This window comes from Pyrgilauda ruficollis, unplaced genomic scaffold (assembly GCF_017590135.1).
Source record: "Pyrgilauda ruficollis isolate IOZ18807 unplaced genomic scaffold, ASM1759013v1 scaffold18, whole genome shotgun sequence".
NCBI classification, from domain to species: Eukaryota; Metazoa; Chordata; class Aves; order Passeriformes; family Passeridae; genus Pyrgilauda; species Pyrgilauda ruficollis.
The window spans coordinates 3247528-3264691 of record NW_024516984.1 but is presented as its reverse complement, the minus strand read 5'-3'; the positions used below and the strand labels follow the sequence as shown (position 1 = coordinate 3264691).

The 17164-nt window shown below is 36.9% G+C and overlaps 1 protein-coding gene across 1 annotated transcript in view; it reads right to left on the bottom strand.

The window, feature by feature from the left end:
* Window positions 1-566: 566 nt before the first annotated feature.
* The window catches only part of CNGB3 (cyclic nucleotide gated channel subunit beta 3), a 56973-nt gene continuing 40375 nt past the window's right edge, over window positions 567-17164 (bottom strand). Inside the window, 8 exon segments of the mRNA XM_041464384.1 lie at window positions 567-800; window positions 1915-2095; window positions 4648-4794; window positions 9173-9291; window positions 10890-10973; window positions 12014-12111; window positions 12478-12637; window positions 14546-14687. Coding sequence (XP_041320318.1) covers window positions 567-800; window positions 1915-2095; window positions 4648-4794; window positions 9173-9291; window positions 10890-10973; window positions 12014-12111; window positions 12478-12637; window positions 14546-14687 — 1165 coding nt within the window.

The following is a 17164-nucleotide window of genomic DNA, read 5'->3' as shown; positions in this document are numbered from 1 at the left end:
CCAGCACATAGCACCTGCTGTCTGCTCTAAGCCACACTGGTCACAAACCCAGGTCACCAATTAGAAGTATAAGGGGAGGAGGGAGAAGGGTAGAGAGAAACATGAGGAACCTTAGCAACAGTAGGGCAGTAGCAAGGAAGAGGATAACTATGGGAAGGGAGAGGAGAAAAGAGAAAAGAACACACACAAAAGCTAAGAGCAAACTGAGCAACAGGAACAACAGGAAGAAAGCAAGGATAAAGAGGAGAGGGAAGAGGAGAAGTAGGAATAAGACAGAGTAAGAGAAAAGGGAGAGCATGAGTAAAACAAGAAACAAGTAAGTGGTCGTGAAATACAATGTGAGCCGTAATTTCTAATACACCAAAAGTTCTCTTTTCAGTGTCAAGGTTAAGAATATAAATAATTTATGCAGTTGTGCCAGGAGAGGATGGCAGGAAGACAAGGAGCTGGAGTAGATTTTTCTCATGCGTAGTCTCTACTTTTATATTCTATACCCAAAAGCGAAGTCCAGCCAGCCCTCTGAATATTGCAAGACAAATAGATGGGGCCACACCCCGAAGCACCGTCTATTTCTTTTCTTTCTCTTTAATTTCAACTTTAAGGATCTCTCCTTCTCCTGGCTTGGGGGATGGTGTCATACTAATGATCAGAGACTCCTTACTGGTTGCTCTCTGCATAACTGCAGGCTTAGCATCTGCCTGTGGCTTTTCCTTCTGAGCAGGGGGTGCGGAGGGGGCTGCGGGCACCACAGGTTTCTTCTCCTCTTCTTTTGGCTTGGTCTCTGTTACAGCTTGAGTTTCCTAGAAACAAGAAGTTTAATGTTTTCCAATACTGCAGAAGAAATTCAGGAAGTAGCTCTGTTCTGCACATGCCATGGAAAGGCACAGCATGACAACTGTATTAATGGTATGCAACACGTGTAAATTTCTGTTCAGATGCTGAAATTGGTTTCTGAATGAAAAATGCAACTTCAGAATCAGAATATCAATATAAAACCTAGGAAACACATGTGGATATTAATATCTGCCTCTTACTAATATAGGGGGATGAAACAGACCCGTTTTGGAGCACAGAACCCTTCCTTAGGTCTTGCCTTCCTTTATGTCCTTAAACTAGTGGAGAAAGAAAGAGTGTTACATAAACCTTGACATACTTCACACTGCCCCCATTCCTTGGCCAAGCCTATTTGCTAATAAGTTCACAAATACACACTAAAATGAGCAGTATTTCTGCTCCAATCATATTGTTATAGTCATTGGTGTGAGCAAAGTTCTTTATTTAACTTAAATATAACCGCAGCTGTTTCAGCTATAAAGAAAAGAATTCTACCACCTTTGGGTAAATATGTAGAAGTGAGCAGGCTCTTATTAACATCAACATTTCTCAGAACAGAGTGTTATGTGGGAATTATTTTTCATCAGTTGAAACAAATTTTCTCATAAGTGCAAGATATTAGAGATTTAATCAGTTTTAGCTGTGTGGGCCACACTTTATATTTTGTCTTCAGGATTTTTAACAACCAGAGATCTGACACTGAATTGGAAAGTTCACCATGTGCCTGAGTCAGCTGGATCAGATTACTGTGTTTGGGTATTCCTGTATTTACTGTTGTTTACATAAAATTAGATCAGATGCCCTTAAGGCCTTTGTAAAATCCATTTATCCTTACTTTCTTAGAGGATTTTTTGTTTGCTTGCTTTTTTTCCTTGCTTTTGTTTTTTTCTGGTCTGCATAAAGTCCAGGTTCAGAAAGATTGAGCCAAATTTTAGAATTAATGTTTACAGAGCTTAGGAAAAGTGGTTATATCTCAGCTACTGGGAGTTTTTGCTGTTGATTGCAGCTAGGCTAAATTTTCATCTACTCTGTTTGCCCAAGCCCTCTGAGTAGATTCTACTCTGTTTTCTGTGGCTTTACCTGAGTTTCTTCTTGTTTCTTCAGCTGCAGCAGCTTAGCAAGGCCTTCTTTTCCTTTCCCTCCAAGCATTGCTTTAAACAATTTCGGAGTTTCCTGTTTCTGCCCAAAGAGACCGGCCAAGCCCCGTGGTTGTTGCACTGGTGGTCCCGGAGCAGGTTTCCCCTTCTGCTTCAGGAGCACCCTGGAGAAAAAAGGGGATAAGAACACACAACAATGCTGTGAAACTGAGAGAAGTTCCTGCAAAGCTGATATACCACAATTATGCATGAAGATCTGATGGCTCTTACTTGGTTCCCAGGCCAAGTGACAGGAGCAAAATTGGAAACAGTAAAGGTTTTGCCCCAGGCTCTGGTAGAGATGGAGGAAACTGTTCAAATTTGGAGTTGCTTACCTGTATCCTGGAGTATAAACAAGGGCTGGCTCAAAAATTAAGGTGTCACAAAATAGATCTAAGAGAAAGATAAGGAAAGAAGAGGTGTGGAGGGGGATGGCTGCCCCATCCTGAGGTGGCAGTCTCTTATCTGGCCTTCTGGATGCAAATTCAGAGAGCATTTGGTGCTCCACCAGGACTCCAGTTGGCACTTTTGGAGGAAATACTTTACCAAACTAACTTCCAGCATGGCTCATCTCTCATGGGTCAGGTTAGACAGTGGTACTTAATTTTGGTCCTCTTCAGTAGAAGACACCCTGACAATACAAACACTACTGCCAGGCTTGTGGCAGTAGATTTTCACACTGTTCCGTAGCTGTACTGATTTACAGCCATAATGACAAGAACTGAGAATGAATAATGAGGGTAAAGATTAGATGAAAGATCTGAGATAGATGGGACCAGTAAAAAGCAGAGGGTTTCCATGCTTTCATTTTCTATTAGATTACTGTACAGGTTTCAAGGCCACTTTTCTATCCTTGCAAAAGCCCTGACTTAAGGCTCTTTATGAGTGAGAACTGTATTCTCAGACTGAAGTATAGTAAATCCCATAATACTGTAATTTTCTCCAGCATCTTGTACTTTGGGAGTTTTAGAAGTGAAGGATTTACCATTTTTTTTTTTTCATTGCCACAAATTAAAAAAGGTATGCTTTAGCAGCTTGCATGGCTTTATTATGAAAAAAACATACAGGGGTTATTGGGCAGGTGGTGATAGAATAAATGTCTTTCTTGAATAAATTCTTTCAGTTTACTTCAAGGGACCCTTTAAGGGTGTCACATGACCAAAAAGAACTCAAATGTAAACCTTCCAGGGCAGAGCAACTGGTAACATTATTCCAAAACAGAACATAACCACAATCTTTATGAGAACAGTGCACAAATTTACTCTTTGTGCCTAGTTTTGACATAATTTTTGGATGCCTAGACTGGTAAGCAACATGGCCTCCTGCGCAGGGCAGGTACTGCATATCTTTAAAATCAGTACCTGCCCTGTACTGGTAAGTACAGGGCAGGTACTGCATATCTTTAAAATTAAACAGAATATCTTGTTTTTAGTCTGATATCTAGAGAGGTCTTTGAGCTCAAATGGGAGTGCAGATACAAAATGATTAAGCTCCATGGTTGAGAAAGGCTGTCTGGAGGAAGCAGAATCTAATGGGTGGGCAGAATAATGCCTAGGGTGGGCAAGAAAGCAAAACAGGCAGCATGGGACAGAGAGACAAGAATAACGAGGTCATAGTCCTGTTTAGATAGAAGCTGGAGAAAAGTGAGGAATGATTGTTGCTGGGGATCATTGGTCCATGCATTTGTTCCTCTTTTCTACCTGTTAATGCTAGTTTTGAAAATTGAGCAGTCAGCCCATTCTGTGTCTGGTTTCCTTGTTCCTCAGGGGCATCATGATTCTCAAGATACTGTTGTTTGACTACCTGGGCTGTTACAATATGATGAATGCAGCCATTTGCTAGCACTTCTGAAAAACAAAATATCTATACTGTGCTATGTTTAGTCTTCTCTGGGGGAATTTCAAGTCTGTGACCAACCTTCCAACCTTTGATAGCAATTTGAGGCAACAGTAGAGACCAGTAGGGGTACTGAAGTATACTAATAGAGGCAAACTATTTCAAATATTTGGATCTTTTACAAGGTAGTAAGGTACTCATTTTGTCGTAATTTTATGACAAAATCTGACAATCCTTTGCCCTTTCAAAGCTGTGAAAATGGTGATCCTTGCAAGCTACAGCCAAAGGAAGGTGAAAAGCAATCTTGGTTTGAAATCCCCTTTTGGAATGCTTTTGAATAAAATGCACAGTTATCTAATCTGTATAATTCCATTTTGTCAGGCCTCACTTTAAATCCATTCCTAACTGCTGCTTAAGGTTTTGGAAATGCTTACAAGTCTGTGGATGCATTGAAGCATATCTCTGTAGAATTAGTTGCAAGTGTTTCATTGCATCTTTGAAAACCTTTTCCTTAACCAATATCTGTCCTGCAGTTTCTTTCTTGATGATGTAAAAAGTCCTGATATGTATCCTTATCTCCTATTTTTTTAATGTTATCTTAAATATAATGCATAAGGCAACTACATTCAGGATTTCATTCTACTTACCACATTTCCGTAAGCCTTGGGTTTCCTTCCAAGACCATGCTTTCAACTAGAAACTACCAGGCAAATCTGACCCTTAACACCAAATGTGTTTACAACTGTCACTTTTCCAAGAAAGGAATGAAAATAGTCTAGGAGTCACAATTGTCCATCCTGCAGCTAAATGACATGATTTAAAAACCATTGTTAGGACATACTTTGCTTTCTTCATGAGAAGTTTTTCTGAGTCAGGATAGTTCACCAAGATTTCATTGAGTGTTTTCTTGTCCAGAATGAAAAGGTTGGCAAAACCATGAGCCACCACGTTGGCAGTCCTTCGATTTCCTCCACCTGCAGCTAGTAGGCTGGAATGAAAATAAACACCATCAGTCACAGTGTTACTTGCCCTAGTGAGGAATCTCCCTGCCTGTGCTTCTCCAATGAAGTCATTGTAAAGCTCACTTTGGAGCTGGCTGTTCTATCCAGTGTTCTGTAAAGGCCCTGTGCAATGGGATTAGAGATTCCATCTCAGGAAGGCAAACTGTGACCGGTGGTCAGGCATATGTAGATGCTAAGGACTGTGAAAAGTTTTGCTAATAGAGATACCCACAGCTCAGACTGCACTTGTTTTAGTTCTTATGTGAACTTGGCATTTTGTCAGTTTTATTGCTGAAAATTATTTGCATCAGTAGTAGAGCTGCATTATTTACAGTGAATGAATTATTCTCCCCCAAGGATTTTTTCCTGACTGAATAACTTCTGTGGGGCTCTTGTTTTTGGTTTTCTCACATATCTCATCTTATGTTTAAATGTTGGCAATGAATGATACAGTTTAGGAAGGTCTTTCAGGCTGACAGTTAGAAATGTGTCTGCCAGAAAAAGAAGGCTATTTTGTTTTGAACATAAGGCATTAGACCAGTTTAGCTAGCAGCAGTTGGCCGGAGGGAAGACATGTAAGAAAAATTAGATGTACAAATAAAAATAAATTGTTCATCCTGCACCAAGCAATTGAAGAGACTTCGCTTGTCAGCTCTGCTGGTAAGTAAGAGAATTTGCATTTTGTTCTTAGTACTAAAATTTCTCTATCACTTTATTCAAGATCTACCCCAAAGTTTGTCCTTTAAAGATTTCCCAGTGAATTAATCTTTTTAGAGAGCATTTAGTATTATCTAAATTTAAAATTAAAAAAAGATATTCTTAACCCCAGTAAACAGGAATTGATACTCATCTGAAATAAGAATAATGGATATATATTTGTTTTAATACTAAAGATATTTATAAAACATATTTCTAAGTATTGAATAATATAGGTAATATATTTAATAGTAGGAGACCTCTGCGACTGTGTGTGCAAGGCTAGTTTTGCATGCCCACAGAGTGTTTTTCTGCAACTCAAGACAGCATCAATACATAGACTGAAGCTGAAAATGCAGTTTATAATCTTCTTTTAAAACTATTTTCTATTATTCCTCAGATAGAATAAAACTCTGCGCAATAGGAAAAGCTGCTAAAGAAAATTGCAAATACCTTTTGAGCTCTGATGAATCTCTTCTCAACAAGTCATTGAACAATCATTTTTAGGCTTTCCTAACAGAAAGCTCATTTTATCAAGGTAGACGGGAACTAAAGAGATCAGCTTTTTCATTATGGTGATGATGTGAGGTGAATTTTACAAGTGAGGCAGTCTCTGCTCAAACAGAACCATATTTGACTAAGGACAAAGTTATGGTACTTCAGCATTCAATCTGGTTTGGTTAGTCTGTGAGGAGTTACATGACCACATTTTTTAAAATGGGTACATTTGCCTTGCAGGGGTTCTTGGTAATGCAATATCTATATTAATCACAAAATTTGCTTTTTTTACCTAACATTTTTTACTCCAGTTTTGAGTGTCAAATGCTCTAATAATAGTATGAGTTGATGACCTTAGAATTCTTATGCTAGCAAATTAAATTTCAAGCTATAAGGTTGTCAAAGTGATGACTCAGCTTATCTATTGTTTTTATAGCTGATCTCTGTGGGAAGCTGCCGTTAATAGAAATTGGAGAATGGCTTGTGTTATCAGCTGAACGTGCAGGGTTGTGGTGGCTCAGCTGGGCACCTGTGTGCATATGAGGACAACTGGTAAGTCAGGAAAGGGAAATAGGTCTGGACCTTACTTCTGATAATGATGTCAAACTCCAAAGGGCAGAGCCCATCAAAAACAGCAGCTACTACTTTGAGGGAAATCCTGGACAAAAGTACTGGAAAACATCATCTTTCACAAAACTGAATAGCGCCTGTAGTTTGGGTTTTTTATATAAAGTTTAAAATTACTAAACAAATGAAAGCTGATGCTGAGATCAAACATTTAGAGATCTTCCGTCAAAAATTTACATAAAATGGAGAAATGTTTTAGTTTTTCCAGAAATAACATTTTCTGATAGGAAATAGCTCTAGTGAAATACCAGTAAATGGATGAATGAGAACATCTGGCTTCAAGTGTAACTGTCTCTGGGCTAGTGAAATGTTGTTATAACTGGATTTCTCTTGTTCTGAATTGTCTTTGCTGATGGGCTCTCATTAAGACAACAATCTGTTTGCTTCTGATCCTGAAATTATTTTACTTCCCCAAACTGATATCTGTACAGGGAAGTAGCAATGAGGGTAAAATGTTAATTGGAGCTCATATTACTTCATCCCTTCCTGTAATAATTTTTAAGGATGAAATTGGCAAGGGATATGTTTCATTGTTACTTTTGCATTGGATTTCTAGTATAATTCAGGGAAGTTTTTGGAGATAAACTCTTTTTATTCAATTCCTTTGCTCCTGGAGACTTTTAAGCATCATTGACGTGCATTTTGAACAGAGTGAGATTAAATAGCAAGCATCTTATATATCATGTACCTAAACCACTCAGAAGGAAGCTGACATATTTCTCCAAACAAATCTTGAATTAGAAATCAGAAGGAAATCAGCCTGATATCAGGTTATAACCATTATAAAGTGAGAGAAAAACTTGGATGTCCTAGAAAAAGTAGTACGTAATCCATTAAAGAATATTCTTTTCCATTTGCCTGTGGTATTCTCTATTCAGAAGACCTTGAAAAAATTTATATTGAAAGGCACAATACAAATTCATTATTTTCTAGCACCTTGCCACTAGGAAGAGCATATCTCTACTGATAAACTTAGTGCATCGTATCTGCCAGTTGCTGTGTTTTTTTCTCCTTGATTTTATCCACTGCCTGATATTTTATATGCAAATTACACGTGTCTGAATGGGTTTGCTGCTGCAGTAGGTCAGTGATGAATAAAACAAGACTAGAATTGTAGTGTTATAGCATTGCTCAGGGTTCTGCTGGCCATATTGGCAATTATGTAAAGAGTAACACGGACTGGGAAATGAATCTTTAAAGGTCGTTGCGTGGTTCTCACATGGAAACAAGTGCTCACCTGTGTTAGATCAAAAGTGTAAAAATCCCTTCTTTGTTTTGAAACCAACAGTTATCATTTCTCAGTTTAAAATACAAAGTTCTCCCTTCAAATACCAGGCTAATAAATAATTGAAAACCATGTGTGTGTTACATATGGGGGCTGCTTTTGCTTTTTCTTCTCTTTTCATTATTCAGCCCTTACTGATAAGTTCCTTCTTAGTGTTTCTGCATAACTTACAATACAGCCTTTTGTTTGGATCTTTCACTCAGGTAATTATGTTGTCACACAGAGAAATACCTTCCTAATAACCTTCTCCAAGAACTGATATAATTTCACTTTCCCACTTAATGAACAAGTTCTGTAACTGAGCTATATCAGGTGTTTTCCACTTGAGGTCTAAGCAAATTCTGTATGCACATCCCTGGATAAACAGGAATGTTTCCCCTACTACAAAGGGAGACACAACTAGAGGACAAATGTAAACCTGGTACAGAGCTGATTATTGCTTTTCAAAAGCCAGATTAAAGCTACCAGCAACAGCATTAGCAATAACAGGAAGGCAGCTGGAAGAAACCAAGGATCCAGTTTATCACATGCAGCAGCACATTTACTTTATTACTTTTCCTTGGGCCAGCCTCAGCAAAGGAATGCAGTGCCTAAAAACTAGCACTTGATTGGCTAAATGGGGTACTTAGCACACAAAAGTTAATGGATTTTGCATAGAAAGTACATGCACAATATAAATACCATTTGTAGCCACCAGCAAAACAATTCTCATCCAGATAAATTCAGACAAAAAAAAAATCTGGTCTATCCACCTTTTTCTTGTCTTGTATGCTTTTAAATAAATACTTTTTCAAATGGGGTTGTCTGATTTTCAGAAATTTATTCATCTCTTAAATGAGCTATTTTTAATTGCTATTTTAGATTTTTGTATCTATTTTGTTGGAGATTAATTTTCATCTTTGCCATCTGCCATTTAAGGGCACCTAGTCTTATTATACAGACAATAAAATGCATTTAGTCCTTCTGTATTGCAGACAGCATAACAGGAGATGTGTTAAATCCTTAAAATGCTAAAGAAGAAATTTGTCTCGATATCCCTGTGTGCATTGATCAAAACACTGGTCTCAGATCTTACCCTATTAATCATTGATACTTCACTTAGATTTTCCTTCACTTACATGCATGTCCTTGCTCAGTGTCCTCTTTGTTGATCCTACCCACTTTCTAGCCTCCCCACTGTCACACCACGGAGAAGTTAAACAACCACTGAATATTTGACAAGTTCTAAAAGAAATTACTAAAAACTGTGATAGACCTACCTGATCTCCCCAAATACAGCTCCTGCTCTTAGTGTAACCAGGACTTTGGTACCATCAGGGCCTCCAAGGACTTGAACTTCACCCTGTTTGATGATGTACATCTCTCTGCCAATCTCTCCCTGGGCACACAAACACATAAAGAACCCATGTTTTAACAATGGTTTTTGTTATTAGAATACTGTTACAGGTTCTTCTTTAAATATCTTTCTACTCTCACATGAGCAGAGGGTGTACCACTATTATGAGGCAAAGTGGCAATTTAGTTTTAAAAGTGAAAAAGCAGCAGCAACAGAACCAGGACTGAAAATGAAAGGAGTTGCACTTTCTATCTCTTCACTTGGTGCTCTAAGCTTGCACGCAGCATGTCCTTGGTGAAGTAGGGTGAGACCAACATACATCCAGGGGGAAGGTGGTTCCAACATTCCTTACTACATGTTGCAGCATTAATAAGATTGCTATGGTTGTTGGTCACATAGTAGACTTCTACAAGTGAGAGGCCTTTTAGCTGTGAACCAGGCTGTAATAAGTTGATAGTTCAATTTCTCGTGGCCTGTCTTTGTTAAGAACTGTTTGCATTGGACTGCAGTGTCAAGACTTTGAATCTGTTGCTGTCCTTTATTCCCTCTGTTGTGGCAGAGTCCTAGCTGTACTCTAAGATCCTTTCATGCTGTGCATTGTGTAAACAAACACACCAAACTACTCTTCCACCCTTAGCCAACAGCAATTCTGGGATTGGTCTTTGAAGGGACACACTTGATCCTTCATTGTATTCACAAATGTTTAACTTCTGCACAGTGGAGTCAGTGGAGCTAGCCCAGCATTCTGGAGGAGGATTGTATGCTTAACTCTTGAAGGGAGCAGGACCTTAGTGAGCATGTTGGACCAGAACTGCTACAGACAAGTTAAGGGGTTCTGATGGTCTCTTGTGTAGGTGGTGGGACCTGTGGGTCACTTGCCAGAGCAGTAGCAGTGCAGATTGCTGTTCATCCCCCCCAAGCTTTGATTGCATCTGACATTGCCCTGTGTTTACGTGCCTTCTGGAAAGAGACGTGGGCTCTCTGGTCAGAAGCTGAGCTATTTACCTGTGAACTATCTGCCTGGCCAGGTTTAAGCCAAAAAGCTGAGACAAGATAAACATCTCTGATAAGAGACAGTGTGACAGCATTCAGCTGGAAACCTGGAGGTGGCTCACAGCTGTGAGTGAAGGCAGAGCAGATCCTGCTGGAAGGAGCTTTATGGGAGCAGTGTATTTTCTACATTCTTAGATAATTCTACTTAAGTGTGTCTGAGTACACAAATGAAACACAAAGTGTCATAGACTGAGAACTGTAGGCTGGGTTTATATGTACAGAAGTATAGAAACATTATATTTGATCCATTTTAAATATTATTTAAAATTTAAATATTTATATATTTAAAATTTTCTTGAGGTATCATTAGATAAGCCATATTTACATTAAATACTTTCCCATATTACTATAATTTCATGGTTGATAATGTAAGTAATAGAATTCATATTGTCTTGTTCTAGATTGAAATTTGAGAGCATATTTGTTGTTGTTATTACACAGAATAGCTTAATTAATTTTATGCTTTCTAATTCAGTCAGGATTAAGTTTATTTAAAAGGACATTGTTGACCGATATCTGAACTCTTTTTCTAAAACACTCTTTTTTTAATAATATAATTCTTATTTGAATAAAACAAGAATTCTCACCTTTTTGCAGACAAAGTCACCAGGTAAATATACAATGGATTTCAATCTCAGCAGCATGTCATATATCATCTGGGTATCACAGCCCTGTTAAAATAGAGTTGATCACTCTGCTAATTCAGTATTAAAAGTGATTATTAGTGCCTCAAAAGCCAATACAGGAATAATCCAGGGATTCCATAATTGGAATGCAAACTCAAAACGTCACAAAGATCAGCTACTAGAGCTGAGAATAGACTGAAAGAGTTGTTATTTCAAATAATTATGAAGTTCTCTATGGGTTGAACATATTTTCATTTTTTTTAAAGTGAGTTTCTTTACATCTAGATTTTCTGAGGAAGCTCAGTTAGTGTTATGTTCAGAGCTTTATGTGTCTTTTATGAGGATTTTATGGGATTTTTTTTTAAACTGATCCAGGGAAAACAACAGATCCTGTCAAATGCTCATATAGATCTATGAACTCTATGTCTTCAGCAGATGTAGAAAAAATGTACAGCCATGTAATTTTTATACAGGTATATAATGTAGTTTCTTACAAATATCCTAACAATAAAATTTTCTGTGTGTACTTCTAAAAACTCAGAGTCTCCTTGCTTTTGTCCCAGAAATCCAATTTTAAGCGCACCTTCAAATTGTGGCTCCGGAAAACTACCGTGGTAAGTAAAGGGAAAACTCTTTTACACAAAAACTGACTGTGATGCAGCTTTCTCTATACCAGTGTTAGAACACTGCCAGAACACAGAGCATGGGTGATCTCTTAGGCAGACCTGGGTGGCCACAGCAAGGTGGACTGTGTCAAAAATTAGATTACTCTCTGACTGTTGAGATTAGTTATACTCTGAACTCACTCGCAGTCTGACCATACCATCAGTTATAGGATGTCATCATAACAGGACTTTGTTCTAATCTCATTTGTTTTTTTCAAGATCACTGCCTCAACACAAAAGAAATCCAAATGCAGGCACTTGGGTTTGTTCTGACGTCTCCATTCACTGAGACATTTCTTTGGCTTATTTTGCCTTGCATACTAACAAATATGTTAAACACTTGAGTGTTGCAAGATGTACAAAACAAGGTTTCTATATGGAATATCACATATTTCTGCATTCTCCTCTAAAACTACTTGCTTTGAATAAATCCACTTTGTTGACAATGGCAAAGTTCACATCAATTGCAACGGCTAAATGCATTTTGGTTGGCATCTGCTCCAGTAATTCTGATTCATCTGAAAAAAAGAAAAAAAAAAGACAAATTAAGGAATGTCCACAAAAAAAGAGCAAAAATAACTTAATGGAGTTATTATAACACTTATAAGTTCAAGTGAGGAAGCAGCTAATATGCTTTTACTAAGATGCTTAATAAATCTTATCTAAAATTACTACCAAAACATTGTATTAATTAATAGGGTTTGTGGAGTAGTAAGAATCATATTGTTTTGTAGTTTCTTTCTTTTCCAAAGTAAGTTGAGCAGCCTCCTCTCACTTCCCACATGCAATTCAGAAAAGGAGAAATGTGAATTTCACTCTGTATCTGTATCTGTACAACCACTCTCACTAAGACATGCTAAGTAACTGGAATTGGAAATCCTCACCCAGCATTCCTTGAGAGTCCCATGTGTATTCATACCAGGTTCTAACACGATTCTGCACCAATTTTGGAATAGAATAGGTGTTCATATAGGAGACAGTGTTGTCCACACAGGAACGAAAGTAGTTCTGCCCTGCTGTTGCTGCTCCAATTACGTCTCTCATCTGCAAATATCAATTGTTTTTACCACACATTTCAGAAAAATAGTCTTGATTTTATCTTGTCAGCAACTTATGAAATAATATTACACTTTTTTTGCAAAAAATTATACATTCGGCTGTGTGTTTTGAATAGGTGCTTCATCCGCTTTTTCAGAAACATTACACATTTAATCTGATTGTCTGATTGTAACATGATTTCAGAGGAATTGTTTCTGGGTTTTAGCTTATTCTTCTGTCTTGTATTTCTGGACATGGATGAAAATTATAGATAATACTTTTCTTAAAAATCCATAGTAAAGCTACTCTGTATTTGGCATGCAATGCAAGTCAGAAGCAAAGCAAACTGGGCTGAATTTCTGTAATAGCATCATCTGACACAACTAGAACTAAGATTGTGCCACTGTTTAAATAGTGAGATCAGACAGATAGAGATCAGTCCTGAGCTCTGAGAATGGAAAGGTGACCTTAAAGTTTTTAGCGCAGGAACATCATTTAACATTTCAACTCAAATGTGATTCAGTTTTTAAAAAGTGGTTGAGTTAATGTTTATAGATATTTCTTCTTCAAAAGAATAAGTATTCAGGTGTCATTTTAGTGGAATGGCTTCATGTGGCAGCTGCCAAGGATTAATGTGCCATGGGTTGAATTTTGCTCTTTATGACAGAGGTGCAATTGATTGCAATGGGAATAACAATTTTTAGGCAAGTGTGCTAAAGCAGGAATAATAATAATTTTAAGGGTTCTTTCTAAGCAGGAATTATAACAAACAAACTGCAATGAAGCAGTTTGTGTGTTAAGGTTTAAAGTTTGAGACTGCAAATAACTACACTGGTTACAAAAAGTAATCTGCAGAATCTTCTTGGGGAAATGAGGCTTTCATTTATAGTTACAACAATTTAGGGAAAAAATATAAATATGCAAACTCTGAAGTTTAATTCTATTTACTTGAATTCAATAGTTTTCCAGAATAATTATTTTATATATATGTATTGTTTTATTTTTGGTAATTCTGGTTTATGGAGGAATTTAAAATCATATAAGGAAGAATCTCTTCAGTGACAGTTGCCCTTTCTTGCAGTTCCAAAGAGCAAGAGACATATGCAATCTCTAGCTGCTTGACTGAACTTTTCAAATACTGTATTCAAAACAAGAATTAAATTTCAGTTTTAATTTAGTTTTTTTTTTTTTTAATAATTAATTTCATAAGCATGGACAAATCAAAAAGTCTGGAATGGCTTCTGCAGGAATTGCTAAGGCACAGCCTCACTCAGAAACCTCAGCATTTATTTTTCTGTAGGCAATGTGTTTTAAAACCTATGATCTAAAGCCCAAATTTAATAGTTACAAACCAGAAATATTTCTATCATGTTCATTTGAAAATATAACTGATTTGCTGTGCTATGGGCTTTTTTATTTCCCTCCTGCCAAATGGGAACCAAGACAAATAGAAATGAGTTAATTTTCAGATTGACAGATACATTGTAATTTGTGGAAGAGATCAGAGTTCTAGTTTGACAAAAATCATGGGATTTCCATTAACAGAATCCTATCAGTAGTAGTATTGAGCATGACCTATTCAACAATCACAATTTTTATTTCAGATTTAACAGTATAATGTAAATGTCAAGGATTTGTCTCCTAGGCTGTGAGTAAGGGGGGAAAAAAAAGGAATTATACATAGTTTCAAAGGTCATCTGTGTCCTGCAGAGTCTTGGCTTTTAATCAGCTTGTATGCAAAACAGCTGCAAAACAGGGAACTGATTAAACACCTGTGTTTATCAGAAAAATAAGTATATGTGATGTTAAAATAGAGGATGGAAACTAAACTTTTTCTCAGAACTAAAGTCCATTCAACTGAATATATTATCACTACATTACAGTAATTTGAATCTTACTTGTTTTTTTATGTACCTGACCAATTAAACTGGAGAAGACAAAGACACCCATGAAATAATTCAGCAGTTGAAAGATTATCTCAAACAGCGTTTGTGGTTCTGCAAGGCCACCGATGGTGATTAAACTACGAACTGCCCAGTAGTAACACCTCAGGTACCTGTGGATACAAACAGCACTTTTGTTAGACTGTAGCTACTTATAAGTTTGAAGTTAAGCATATGCCTACCTGAGCTGGGCCTTTCAGTGATGCTTTTCAGTCCAAAATACTTTCAACATTTTATAAATGTTGAAAGTATTGCTGTGAATTTATAAATGTTGTGAATTTATAAGTTATACAATTACATAGGTCAGGTTGAGTTGACTAGCGTCACGCACAGCAAAATAAGAATGTATGGGACATGCAACTATAATTTACAGTTTTCTACTTATTCTAGGCAGCATTAAAGAAGACTTGTGTACAAAAGTGCCAAGATGGACATTACAGGGTTAGAATGCTACTAGTGAAGATGGTCAAAAGCAGTGTAAAAGTGTTGGAGACTTCGCAGAGTCTCTCTGTAGCAGCATAATAGATGCTCAAACACCTGAAGGTGCCCTTCATGGCTTTAGTGTGATGACACCAGTGCAAAGCCTTATGGTGGGAGTGACAAATGCAGTATTGTTCTTCTTATGTCCATTTTTACTCCTTTTACTGTGCTGGTCTTCCTCCCACTCTGCTTCTGAGCACCCTTCATTGGCTCTACCTCCTGGGTTATGTCAAAAAAGTTACATATTTCCACAAGCTGTGTGTTAATTCACCTTTTCCAAACCACTTATTCAGCACTAAAAGGTTGACTTCTCTGTTGATATCTCTTAGCTGCTGGTCTCCACATCTCCTTTTGTCACCTTAACAAAATCTTTCTTGCCTTTTTCACTACAGAGCCTTTTGCCTTCAAGTTGTGTATTTCTACTACAAGTTTATGAAAGCAGCAAAGGAGCTGGACAGAATGCTTTAAAAAAGTGCCTTGGCATCTCTAAAATTCTGGTTTAAATCACTTTCTAGAACATGGTACCACAAGCAATGCAACACTGCAGTGAGGAATAACTAGTTCAAATCATTGTTGTGAGAATGCTATAATTTCTTTATTTTCTGAGTAAACAAGTAATTGGTTTAGATATATTTTTAAAATCCTGCTATTAATTAGAATGTGACTTCCCAAGTTTCTATACAATCAGACTTCATCTTTGCTGATGATTAGGAATGGAACTTCATTTTCCTTAATTATAAAGTGGTATTTTCTATTACTTTAGCTATGACTACTGCTTCTGAAGCAATGATGATTCCTTATGTGTGTTGAATTTTAAATAATAATTTTAAAAAACCCCAAACAACCCCCCCGCCCCCACCCCCAGCACTAAGACACAGAAGAAATATTTTTGGCGATAAGTTTGTTTTGAAATAAAAAGTCTCACGTGCATCTTCTCATGCCTGCTCTGAACCTGAGGACATTAGTCCTGCTTGCAGACATTAGGTCTGTTTCAGACCCCTCTCTTTTTAAGATATGAACTCTGCTATAATAAGAAGTTCATGTAATAATACAGCTGCAATGTTGGTTTTGTGCAAATATGAGAAAATAAACTCACAATAACAACTAATTTCAATAAGAATTTTTCTTAAATCACTTGAAAGTGTTTTCAAGTTTTTCATCCAAAATGTAAGGCTTTACCAAGCAACTGATATCTGCTTTTCATTACAAAATTCTTTTTTTTTCTTGGTTGCAGATTATGAAAATGCAGTAACAGTGATCATTTTTACCATAGTTTTCTAGTTTTAGATGTTGACAGTCAGAACTGGCCATTTTCATTCAGAATCCTCAAAAAAAAAATTCATTGCATATTTTCCAATTTAACATTTTTCCTTGTTAGGGATGCAAAATGAACTGCTGGATTATGCCACAATAATATTTTCACTTGGGATAAAAAAATATCACATATGCACATTTCCAGCAAAGTATGTATAAGTGGCAGCTTTTTCTTAGACTTCTGTAGCATAAACAAATAATAAGAAAAAGACTGAGGTCTGGTTTGGAAGAATTACAGATTTAAGCATAAAATGATGCTTCTAGCTTGGCTGAGGGGAATTAGGTAAAGCATATTAATATATAGATTTGCCATAACTGAGAATGTTCCGGTGCTTGAAATGTGTATAATTTGGTAATATAAAAGTAAAGAAATTAACAATACTTCTGTGGTACTTTAGGAAAAAAAAGTAATTAAGCAAATCACTCACCCTCAATGGCTCTGTGTGCCAAGTTTGCAAACTCGACCATTAGAGACAATATAATCTTTATTCTGGGAATATCTACAAAGAATGAAAGCAGCTCCTCAGAAGAATTTAGGGGTCACATTCCTTTTTGCAGTGTTGTATGTCCAAAATGTGAGGGTTTTTTTATATCTTTCTACCCTTTCTTAGGATTTAGTTAATATACTGTATTCTGTGTTTTTACTTCAAAAGAAACTTTCTATTGGCAAGGTACATGATATTCACTATCTCTTTGGAACAGGTTTTCTCCATTTATGCATTTTTGTTTTTATTTTAATCTGAAATGGAAGTTACACAGTTGAAATACAGAGCAGCTTTTTTCTTCCCTAAGAAGG